The 13,378-nt window shown below is 40.0% G+C and overlaps 1 protein-coding gene across 1 annotated transcript in view; it reads right to left on the bottom strand.

The window, feature by feature from the left end:
- PTPRN2 (protein tyrosine phosphatase receptor type N2) overlaps positions 1-13,378 on the bottom strand; it is a 723,914-nt gene that overhangs the window by 24,159 nt on the left and 686,377 nt on the right. The window contains exons 17-19 of the mRNA XM_075271520.1: positions 11,698-11,775; positions 8,475-8,594; positions 7,071-7,237 (exon numbers count right to left, since the gene is read on the bottom strand). Of these exons, the coding sequence (XP_075127621.1) occupies positions 7,071-7,237; positions 8,475-8,594; positions 11,698-11,775 (365 nt within the window). The remainder of the gene's footprint in view (positions 1-7,070; positions 7,238-8,474; positions 8,595-11,697; positions 11,776-13,378) is intronic.

A 13,378-nucleotide genomic window follows, 5' to 3' on the forward strand; every position in this document is an offset into this window, starting at 1 on the left:
CCATATCTATCTATCTATCTATCTATCTATCTATCTATCTATCTATCTATTATGTATCTATCTATCTATCTATCTAGCTATCTATCTATCATCTATCCATCTGTCTATCTATCTATCTATCTATCTATCATCCATCCCATATCTATCTATCTATCTATCTATCTATCTATCTATCTATCTATCTATCTATCTATCTATCAATCTATCTATCTATCTATCTATCTATCTATCTATCTATCTATCTATCTATCTATCATCCATTCCATATCTATCTATCTATCTTGTATCTATCTATCTATCTATCTATCTATCTATCTATCTATCTATCATCTATCCATCTGTCTATCTATCTATCTATCTATCTATCTATCTATCTATCTCCTATCTATCTATCTATCTATCTATCTATCTATCTATCTATCATCCATCCCATATCTATCTATCTATCTATCTATCTATCTATCTATCTATCTATCTATCATCCATCCCATATCTATCTATCTATCTATCTATCTATCTATCTATCTATCTATCTATCTATCTATCTATCTATCATCCATCCCATATCTATCTATCTATCTATCATCCATCCCATATCTATCTATCTATCTATCTATCTATCTATCTATCTATCTATCTATCTATCTATCTATCATCCATCCCATATCTATCTATCTATCTATCTATCTATCTATCTATCTATCTATCTATCTATTATGTATCTATCTATCTATCTATCTATCATCTATCCATCTGTCTATCTATCTATCTATCTATCTATCAATCATCACACGTATCTATCTACTTACGCTCTATCATTTTCTATACTTTATGTTTATGATCAATCTTGAAGGTGATATCACTTTTTTTTGACTATTTTCAGCATCTCAATTGCAGAAATGTGACTTCTATGACAATAATACAATCTGGATGACACAGGAGCCCAAAACACATGAGCCCTTTCTGGCCACAGCTGGCTGTCTATCTCATGGCTGCGGTATTAGTGTAACAAATCACAGAATATTAAGTTATCCAGTATGGTCCTCCGAGTGGGGACTGTATGAGCGTGTGCAGATGTAGCAGTGCTGGATCTGTCACTGACACCAGGACATCTGACTGAATAGATCTAATAGGATTATTTGTAAAGCCTTATAGACATGTAATGGTAATGCACTGATGTCAGGTGAAAGACACAGGCAGATTCAGGCTTGCAGTATTGACAGTCTTAGCTCTGCTACATCGTGTACGGTTTTCACACATGTACAAGACCAGATACTTCAGGCTGCTTATATGGTGCTTAAAGGGGTTTCTACACTTTTGCTTAAATTGCATAAATAGGGTCTCCAGGATTCCAATATTAATGGCCTGTCCTTCCTTACGATAAGTCATCAATATGAGAAGGCCTTTACTCCATATATTATGCATGCTGGCCATCTTGTTTAACCACTTCATGCCTGGGTCATTTTTCCTGGTTCACAATTTTAACTTTTTTTCCCCCTTATATATGGTTTTGAGGGCTATAACATGGTTATTCAATGGATTTTTGGGACTCTTTTACTGTGATACATAGGTCTTTATTTTTAGACCAGTTTTACTTTTGCATGTTTTTTTTAATATTTGGAAAAGCGTAAACAAAAACATGTCTGGTTTTTATGGTGTGTGTGCATGTGCGTGCGTGCGTGTGTGCATGTGCGTGCATGTGCATGCGTGTGTGTGCATGTGCGTGTGTGTGTGCATGTGCGTGTGTGTGTGCATGTGTGTGCGTGTGTGTGTGTTGGGGGGTAGTAGCACAAAAGTGGTCCTAAAATAAAAATTTTCATGTAGGATCCAGCCTCCTAATGAGAACTGCAGAGGTGATCTGGCTTCTCTAGGACCCAGCAGCTCCTGCAGTTTTCCGCTTCCCTAGGTTGATGATACGACCATCGGACCTGGAGGAGAACCCCATCCTGGCAATATGGAAGGTAGGGCGGTAATAAAATGTCTCTGCCTTGTCTCTGAGATGACTCCACGTTCCTGCCGCTGCACGTACATAGTCAATGCGCATACAGCATCTGGCTAAGAAGGTCCCCTCTAGAAGAATATTTTTGGAATGTTATATTGGGTGGTCATTTCAATCAGCCTTCACAAAGAGGTGTCCCTACACATTCAGGTCCTGTCCAATCAGATCCAAAGGGTTCGTTTATGCATTGCCAGGAGGAATAACAGAGGAACGGCAGAACGGAGAGTTCTAAGGAATGATTACCCAGCAATGTTTTTAGACTGGGACCCTCTTTAAATAAAATCTGCCGCCACATTGGAGTTTCCGTACTTATTTCGGATTTTGCGCATCCTCCGAAGAGTCCCCAGAAGAACGGATTAATGCTATTGTTATAAGTCAGTGACAGGCAGGCAGATAAATGGATTTGCCCAAGACCACAGTGAGCACCAGTGACAGAGGCAGGAATTGAACCAATGACCTTGCGCATCAAAGAACAGTTCCTTAACCAATATGTCACATCTTCTCAAAAGGCTTTTACAATTCGCGAAAAATGACAAACCCGGAGACATTAAAGGTCAGCACTCTCCCTGCATAACCCCTATTATTTCTGTGATATGATGAGCAGGGGCTGCGCGTAAAAGCCTGGCACAAAGCGATAGCGCCGGCTGATTATGTGTCAAGTGCCGGCTCTACACCATAATTATGTGCTTTTACTGTATGTACCATTTACAAAGTATGTGCACTACATCCAGAATAGTTCACTTCCTCCCCATGTACCTCCTACGAGACACCTTCTAAGCCGTCTAAGGAATCCTTATTATGCCAAATCACTTCCACAATTTTCTCTGTATGATATCAAGTATAATTAAGCCGTACACGCTGAGATACTCGGGTGTATATACAGTCACATTGCTATAAACAATTTGCATTCTCCTTATTTTGTGCTTATAGACGAGTGTAGCAGAGCTGAATTTGTGATTTAAAGGGACTCTATCCCCCTCCCACAAGTATATAAAATTTTCACCACCACATTGCAGTGATATATAACATACCTTTGTTATGTAGGTGACTATTGTAGATTTTGAGAAAATCAACATTGAAACCTTATGTAAAGGTGGTGGCTGGTGCACTGGGGGTGGGTCTTTATCTCTGGGAGCAATGCAAATCTTGGTGCAGAAGTAGAACGGGTGATGCCATAAAAAACAATTACCACTACCAGGATTTTTACAGGCAGGAGATGATAAGGGTCTGAGTGGCCACAACAGTGCTCCAGGGAGCTGAAGGCCCGCCCCCAGTGCACCAAATGCTTTATCTGCATAAAACCTCAAGTTGTTATTCTCTAAATCTACCAAAGAGGCATACATAACAGGGGTATGATGTGTGTCACTGCTCTGTAGCAATAATATTTGGGGAAGGTGGTAGACTCGATTTATATAATATGATTATATAATAAGACCTCCTATTATAAAACATCTTGTCATAAATCAATAGTACAAGCAAAGATAAGAAAGATTGCAATGTATCTTATTACAGAAAAATGCTTCTTTCTTCCCTCCTCCTGCACTGCCACTCCTAAATTCACTGAAAAAATCCATAGATATGAGGCAGAGATGAAGATGGATTTTGAGTTTACTGTGGATGCAGATTACAACTGTTGGCCAAAGAAGTCTATGGAGAGGGGAAGGAAAGACACAAAGCTACACCCCGCTGCTGCTTCTAGTAAGTTTTTTATTCTCTCACTCCAGTGCTGGATTCACAGTTACACCGCTCATTACTGCTATATATTGCCCTCTATGCTGCTCCTGCTGCTGCTTATGTGTGAGAGAAGGTAGATATGGCGTTGTGTATGGTAGAGATTATATCAGTTAGCCCCCTGCTTCTGCCCCTTCCTCTTCCTTCCCTTCCCTCTCTATAGACATCTATGGGGCGGCAGCTGTCTCTTCTCTTCGCCACCATGAAGACGGACTTTACAGATGAATTAATAGTGAGTGATCAGCACAGGTGGCAGGTGGAGGGGAGAAGGCTATCTTCCTGCATATTATTGATTTAAGGAAGTTTGAACACTGAATGTAATAACTGTATGTGTTGTCCCACATAGCGAAATGTATCTAAATAATGTGGCATAAAAATACCAAAGCAGATAAGGTGCAGAAAACAACGACAGCCTTTATCATCACTTTTTGCTGCATTTTCTTTTTTGCCTTCCCCCATTTAAGGCACTGTGCAGTGTACAGGTCAGTGAAAGTAGAACATATGACACACAGATTGTGTATATTATCCCTGTACTGTGACATCACTGCGTGTATTATCCCTGTACTGTGACATCACTGTGTGTATTATCCCTGTACTGTGACATCACTGTGTGTATTATCCCTGTACTATGACATAACTGTGTGTATTATCCCTGTACTGTGACATCACTGTGTGTATTATCCCTACAGTACAGGGATAATACACACAGTGATACACACAGTGATGTAACAGTACAGAGATAATACACACAGTGATGTCACAGTACAGTGTGTATTATCCCTACGCTGTGACATCACTGTGTGTATTATCCCTGTACTGTGACATCACTGTGTGTATTATCCCTGTACTGTGACATCACTGTGTGTATTATCCCTGTACTGTGACATCACTGTGTGTATTATCCCTGTACTGTGACATCACTGTGTGTATTATCCCTACGCTGTGACATCACTGTGTGTATTATCCCTGTACTGTGACATCACTGTGTATATTATCCCTGTACTGTGACATCACTGTGTGTATTATCCCTGTACTGTGACATCACTGTGTGTATTATCCCTGTACTGTGACATCACTGTGTGTATTATCTCTGTACTGTGACATCACTGTGTGTATTATCCCTGTACTGTGACATCACTGTGTATATTATCCCTGTACTGTGACATCACTGTGTGTATTATCCCTATACTGTGACATCACTGTGTGTATTATCCCTGTACTGTGACATCACTGTGTGTATTATCCCTGTACTGTGACATCACTGTGTGTATTATCCCTGTACTGTGACATCACTGTATTATCTCTGTACTGTGACATCACTGTGTGTATTATCCCTATACTGTGACATCACTGTGTGTATTATCTCTGTACTGTGACATCACTGTGTGTATTATCCTGTACTGTGACATCACTGTGTGTATTATCCCTATACTGTGACATCACTGTGTGTATTATCTCTGTACTGTGACATCACTGTGTGTATTATCCCTACGCTGTGACATCACTGTGTGTATTATCCCTGTACTGTGACATCACTGTATTATCTCTGTACTGTGACATCACTGTGTGTATTATCCCTATACTGTGACATCACTGTGTGTATTATCTCTGTACTGTGACATCACTGTGTGTATTATCCTGTACTGTGACATCACTGTGTGTATTATCCCTATACTGTGACATCACTGTGTGTATTATCTCTGTACTGTGACATCACTGTGTGTATTATCCCTACGCTGTGACATCACTGTGTGTATTATCCCTGTACTGTGACATCACTGTGTGTATTATCCTGTACTGTGACATCACTGTGTGTATTATCCCTATACTGTGACATCACTGTGTGTATTATCCCTGTACTGTGACATCACTGTGTGTATTATCCCTACAGTACAGGGATAATACACACAGTGATACACACAGTGATGTAACAGTACAGAGATAATACACACAGTGATGTCACAGTACAGTGTGTATTATCCCTACGCTGTGACATCACTGTGTGTATTATCCCTGTACTGTGACATCACTGTGTGTATTATCCTGTACTGTGACATCACTGTGTGTATTATCCCTGTACTGTGACATCACTGTGTGTATTATCCCTGTACTGTGACATCACTGTGTGTATTATCCCTACGCTGTGACATCACTGTGTGTATTATCCCTGTACTGTGACATCACTGTGTATATTATCCCTGTACTGTGACATCACTGTGTGTATTATCCCTGTACTGTGACATCACTGTGTGTATTATCCCTGTACTGTGACATCACTGTGTGTATTATCTCTGTACTGTGACATCACTGTGTGTATTATCCCTGTACTGTGACATCACTGTGTATATTATCCCTGTACTGTGACATCACTGTGTGTATTATCCCTATACTGTGACATCACTGTGTGTATTATCCCTGTACTGTGACATCACTGTGTGTATTATCCCTGTACTGTGACATCACTGTGTGTATTATCCCTGTACTGTGACATCACTGTATTATCTCTGTACTGTGACATCACTGTGTGTATTATCCCTATACTGTGACATCACTGTGTGTATTATCTCTGTACTGTGACATCACTGTGTGTATTATCTCTGTACTGTGACATCACTGTGTGTATTATCCTGTACTGTGACATCACTGTGTGTATTATCCCTATACTGTGACATCACTGTGTGTATTATCTCTGTACTGTGACATCACTGTGTGTATTATCCCTACGCTGTGACATCACTGTGTGTATTATCCCTGTACTGTGACATCACTGTGTGTATTATCCTGTACTGTGACATCACTGTGTGTATTATCCCTATACTGTGACATCACTGTGTGTATTATCTCTGTACTGTGACATCACTGTGTGTATTATATCTGCACTGTGACATCACTGTGTGTATTATCCCTGTACTGTGACATCACTGTGTCTATTATCCCTGTACTGTGACATCACTGTGTGTATTATCCCTGTACTGTGACATCACTGTGTGTATTATCCCAGTACTGTGACATCACTGTGTACATTATACATATACTGTGACATCACTATGTTTATTACCCCTGTACTTTAACATTACTATGAGAATTATCACACCATTGTGACATCAATATGTCATCCATTCCTGTACTGTGACATCAGTGTGTGCTTTAGCCTGTATGGAAGCTTTACAAAACACTCACACTGCTAGTATGTAGTTACATCTGACTCCCCCAGTTTACAATAAGTAAGCCAGGTCATATTAAATGTGTTATATAATGATACGGCATAGGTATAATAACAAAATCACAGCATGCTTATGCCATTATTGGATACAGGAAGGTGCAAAGAACAAGTCTGTACCTGCGAAAATCTAGCAGTGAGCGTGTTGAAGTTGGTACACCATGGTCATTCCAGTTGAGGAAGTTAAACTGGGTGACTGTGCGGGTTTCATTAGTCTGTAGGTTTTTTAGATAGAAGCTTCTCACAAGGAAATCTTCACACCAGATATGTTCAGAGACAAGGTTTACCTGGATGGGATTGGAGTCATAGGGCACAATTTAAGAACATTGACAAACATCTGCTTCATATTGATTTACAAAGATCTACCTCCTCTAGAGGACTCTACACCTGTCTCATCATCCTGCTCCATATTAATCAGAATGAAGGGCTTTATTTATAGGAGCTGGTAATCCACTACAGGAAAGTGGCTCGTCACAATTCACATTAGCCTGGAGTCTCTTAACATCAACTTGTAATTAAAAGAAAGAAAGCAGGAAAAATATCACCTGGTGTGATAGTATTTTTAATTTTTTTTTATCTAATCTATCTATCTATCTATCTATCTATCATCATATCTATCTATCTATCTATCTATCTATCTATCTATCTATCTATCTATCATTATCTATCTATCCATCTATCATCATATCTATCTATCTATCTATCTATCTATCTATCTATCTATCTATCTATCTATTTCCAGTATCATCTATCTATCTATCTATCTATCTATCTATCTATCTATCTATCTATCTATCTATCTATCATTATCTATCTATCCATCTATCATCATATCTATCTATCTATCTATCTATCTATCTATCTATCTATCTATCTATCTATCTATTTCCAGTATCATCTATCTATCTATCTATCTATCTATCTATCTATCTATCTATCTATCTATCTATCTATCTATATCTATCTATCTATCTATCTATCTATATCTATCTATCTCTTATCTATCTATCTATCTATCTATCTATCTATCTATCTATCTATCTATCTATCTATCTCTTATCTATCTATCTATCTATCTATCTATCAATCATCATATCTATCTATCTATCTATCTATCTATCTATCTATCTATCTATCTATCTATCTATCTATCTATCATATATATCTATCTATCTATCTATCTATCTATCTATCTATCTATCTATCTATCTATCTATTTCCAGTATTATCTATCTATCTATCTATCTATCTATCTATCTATCTATCTATCTATCTATCTATCTATCTATCTATCTATCTATCATTTACTTCCCATCTACAATCACTATTATTCTGACAATGTTCCCCTCTTCTCTTTTCTTACTAACCTATCAACGGGAGCTTGGAATGGACCAAACATTATGCTTGGAAACACATAGCTCTGCCTAGGAGCTGCAGACACCAGTGAAGAGAATACCTTTGTATTATTTTGATGTATAATGTGATCAATAAAGAGGATGATGTATTGGATAGAGCGATAGATACCTCGTAGATGTGGTAGAGGTTAGAGCCTTCGTCGGGCCAGTAGTGGTAACACTGTTTGACTCCATTCTCTGCTAGTGATGTCAACATCACGATTACAACGCAGCCGTTTTCCCAAACCATCTGCAGACAAAAGAGAGACACACCGTGGCCACACTGCGAGCGCTTAATTACCGCGTGACACGTGTAATTACAGCACTCAGACGCACAATCAAAACTCATTCCATTCAGTGCAAATTCACATTTCATTTTCATTAGACACTTCTCCTCTGCAGCTGCTTCCAAATCCCCGAGCACGAGGCAGCATTTAGAAAATATGCCATTTAAATATTTTCTCTTTGTGGAAATTGCCAGCTTGAGCAGAAGGCAAACACCACCGAACTCAGGCCGCGGAGATGGGGCTGGAAACATTAGGAAGAGCAAGGAAACATAGCACAACACGCAACTTTATTTGCTTCTTTTCTCATTTTTTAATATTTTAAAAGGGTTTTGTGGGACTTATAAACTGATGGATAGCTCATCAATATGGGGGGAGGGGGGAAGACCTGAAGCTAGACTGCCCATTACTCACCGCTCTTAGATTCCCGGACTCATTGGCCCTTCTTATTTCTAGCACTCACAGGATTATGTATGACGGTACCAAAGCAGAGAGAATGAGCGAGGAGTATGGGGAACAAGAGCGGTAAGTAATGAGGAAATCTGGACTCATCACTTGCTACCCTGGGCCCCATCGACAACAGAGATGGTGGGCATATGGGGCCATTATACTGTGTGGGATTAAAAGGGTTCCTTTATACTATTTGGAAAATTATAGTTTGTGATTGTATATGGCGGTCATTAATATGTGCGGGGACAAAAAAAGGACCATTACACTGTGTGTAGGGGTAAAAGTGGGCATTAAACGGTGTGTAGGGGTAAAAGTGGGCATCATACAGTGTGTAGGGGTAAAAGTGGGCATCATACAGTGTGTAGGGGTAAAAGTGGGCATTATACGGTGTGTAGGGGTAAAAGTGGGCATCATACAGTGTGTAGGGGTAAAAGTGGGCATTATACGGTGTGTAGGGGTAAAAGTGGGCATCATACAGTGTGTAGGGGTAAAAGTGGGCATTATACGGTGTGTAGGGGTAAAAGTGGGCATTATACGGTGTGTAGGGGTAAAAGTGGGCATTATACGGTGTGTAGGGGTAAGAGGAGGTCATTATATTGTATAGGTATAGGGGGTCATAATACTCTGATTCTGCAGACTTTCCATAAGTGAATCTGCTGCCATATACAGTAGCAGCATTTTAGATGAGATTTCCACATGCTGCAACTAAAACCACAATGCTTTGAATCCCACAACATGTTCAGTATTGCTTTGGGTAGCACTTTCGGGTTTCAACCTTTGTAATACTATAGCTGAAAGCTGGGATTCCTGCAGTGGGGTCAGCAGGGGCTGCCGCAGCAAACCACTCAATGTCACAGGTTTTTGGCTGTGGTGTCTTTTAGGGGAACACTTGCTGTCACATGAGTTACTCCACAAAGAGGCCCTCTGAGGTTCTTTAGCCAGATAATGGAAACAATGCATTTCCAACATTTCCTAACCTGAAATGGAATGTAGCCTACTAAAATGCAGCCCAGTTTAGAGGTTTTTCCCAGGGGTGGTCTGTGGGACAGGACTTAATGGTCCCTCTTTTGGCAACGTAAATGTTGTGCATGCCACATGTATTATCCTCTAAAAAGCTTTGCTTTATGGTAGAATATGGTGCATAGTGAGGCACCCAAGGGCGGACATTGGTACAACCTTTGCGCTGCACATGGAACTTTAGGAACATACAGATAACTTTAAGGCTAGGTTCACACTTGTGCCCAGATTCCGTTAGGAGGAATTTTGGGGGCGGAAATCTGGCAGGTCTTTAACAAGCCGACCCGAAGAACGGAAATCAGAATGCAAGTGTGAATCTAGCGTAAGCTCTTGGGCTACAGTATAAAACTTGTTACAGGGCCCTCACCTATCATGTGTCTTATGTAGCAATGGGGTCCTTTAGGCTCCACTAGGGGCCAATCACTGCATCCCCAAACACCTACACCCTGGTCTAGAGTTTGTTAGGCTATGGTTGGAAGAAACAAATAATTTCAAGGAACTAGAAATCTGCCTTTATTTTATATGATGTATTCCGCAGTGCTATAATACTTAAACTTTTACTTAGGGGAGATATGAGGCTTATATTGCATGATAGACATAAATATGGTCACGTAGCAGTAATCCCATGTAGAGGGAGAAAACATTGCAAACTATTGGCAGCCATAGTTTGTTATTTCTGTACATTATTTATAAGACTTTAAGAAAATCTATAGTTCTTTGGGTGTCTACCAAAATAAGGACAAACTAAACGACTGCAAAATCAACCTCAATATCCGCCCTTGTAGTAATACTACAGCTACTACACCCACATATCCTGCAGTCACTTGTCATATATTATTGCAGTGGTGGGAATATACAAGTTTTATGTCTTCACAAATACAAAAACTTCCAAGGAGTCTATCATCAGTGTGAATAGGGTTGAGCCGATCTTGAGATTTCAGGATTGATTTTAAAATCCGGTTTCTGATCATTTTCCAGCCAATCGCCGATTGGGATCCGATCTTTCCCGATCACTCAACCCTATTAATGATATATATACTTGAATAGGGTTGAGCCGATCTTGAGATAACCTCTGACCTCGATCCTGCTGGAAAAGATCAGGATCGGAATTCTGATCACGATCGTGAAATTTCCTTGATCGACGATCGGAATCTGATCTTTTCGATTCCGATCGCTCAACCCTAATATTGAACCAGTAACACAGCTGCTAAGGCTCACCTGACTATAGCACTTTCTTCTCCATGAAAATTTGTACTTCCAAAATATTCATTTATTTCACAATAAGCAAATGAGCAATCTGGAGCACCGATGGAGGCTGCATTACTCCAATCTGGTACACCCCAAACTGCTCTAATATGCCCTCTTTCGCCCATTTCCTTTTTTGAGTGGCAGGGCCAGGTAATATTGTATCCTGTAATAGTATCCTTAATAAGGACACATTATAAAAATGTGTCAGTGACGCTCCTGTAATAATATCCCTGGTAAAGACACATTATAAGGACGCACCAGTGACGCTCCTGTCTTTTCCCTACACAATGCCACAATGGAAAAAAAAATAAAAAATTATAAATTTCATGAAATAAAAAAAAAAAAACCCTGTACCTGCCAGAAGTCGGCCACTGTGGCGGGGAGTGGTCCTTGAGTTGCGATATAAGCTGGATTTCTTGGATCATGGTCCATCTGCAAAATAAGATTTGAAATCTCAGTTATCATTATGAAAAATTAAATGTGCAATAAATACATGATATACTGTATATGATATATACTTTGTGTAAGGGGGTCCAGCTCACACGGTTGGGGAATGGCAATGACACAGTTCAGACAGGCAGTGGGTTTAAAATCCAGGGGTGTTTTATTAACCCCTCCAAAAAACGTCCAAACAAAAGAAACACCTAAGGCTGTCCGGCTCTAGCTATAGACTTGGCGTGACTCACTAACTTAGTGCAGGTCGAGAAACACGTCAGCAAATGTAGCAGCAAAACGGTACAAGTTGTCTCAGGAGAGCTTTCTCTCACTCTGGCTGCCAAACTGTCAGCCCTCCCTTTCACACGGAGGAAAATGGTGAGGAATTTGGTGTGGAATTTAAAAAAAGGCTCCCACTGATTTCAATGGGTTCTGCTAGCTTTTTTTTCCACTAATGTTAAAAATTCCTCACCATTTTCCTCTGTGTGAACGCACCCTTACTAAGGCCCCACGAGCCGTAATTGCAGCAAAAGAACGGCTGCGTGAACACATTGCGGTTCTTTCCGCAGCGCTTTTAAGAGAAAGTTCACAGAGTTTTCCTCTGTGGACTTTCTCTTAACATTATATCTATGGGAAAGCCGCCGGCGTTTCCATAGATATAATTGACATGCTGCGATTTGCAAAGCCGCAACGGATTTGCAAATCGCAGCGTGTCCACACTGCGTTTTTTTTTTGCAAAGTGGGCATGGGATTCGCATGAATTCCATCCCCTTTGCTTGCACTGTACAATGCCGCGATTTTTCCTGCAGCGTCTCTGCTGCAGGCAAATTGCGGCGTTTACATCCTGTGGGGCCCCGGCCTTACAAGGCTTCCTTCCCCAGTACAATATCAGGAAGTAGTAGTGGACCAGGGGTGTGGACCTGTTCCTCCAGTCTAAAAAATAATCTTACACAAAAGAGCCTTAGCAGACTATGTTCTGCTAAAGAAGGACGCAATCTTCTGGATTTCTTTTATCTCACCTGGCTGAGGAAACCAGGTGAGATACAGTCCTATGAAAAAGTTTGGGCACCCCTATTAATCTTAATCATTTTTAGTTCTAAATATTTTGGTGTTTGAAACAGCCATTTCAGTTTGATATATCTAATAACTGATGGACACAGTAATATTTCAGGATTGAAATGAGGTTTATTGTACTAACAGAAAATGCACAATATGCATTAAACCAAAATTTGACCGGTGCAAAAGTATGGGCACCTCAACAGAAAAGTGACATTAATATTTAGTACATCCTCCTTTTGCAAAGATAACAGCCTCTAGTCGCTTCCTGTAGCTTTTAATCAGTTCCTGGATCCTGGATGAAGGTATTTTGGACCATTTCTTTCTACAAAACAATTCAAGTTCAGTTAAGTTAGATGGTCGCCGAACATGGACAACCCGCTCTCAAATGATCTGAAAACAAAGATTGTTCAACATAGTTGTTCAGGGGAAGGATACAAAACGTTGTCTCAGAGATTTAACCTGTCAGTTTCCACTGTGAGGAACATAGTAAGGAAATGGAAGACCACAGGGACAGTTCTTGTTAAGCCCAGAAGTGGCAGGC

This window comes from Leptodactylus fuscus, chromosome 4 (assembly GCF_031893055.1).
Source record: "Leptodactylus fuscus isolate aLepFus1 chromosome 4, aLepFus1.hap2, whole genome shotgun sequence".
Taxonomy (NCBI): Eukaryota; Metazoa; Chordata; class Amphibia; order Anura; family Leptodactylidae; genus Leptodactylus; species Leptodactylus fuscus.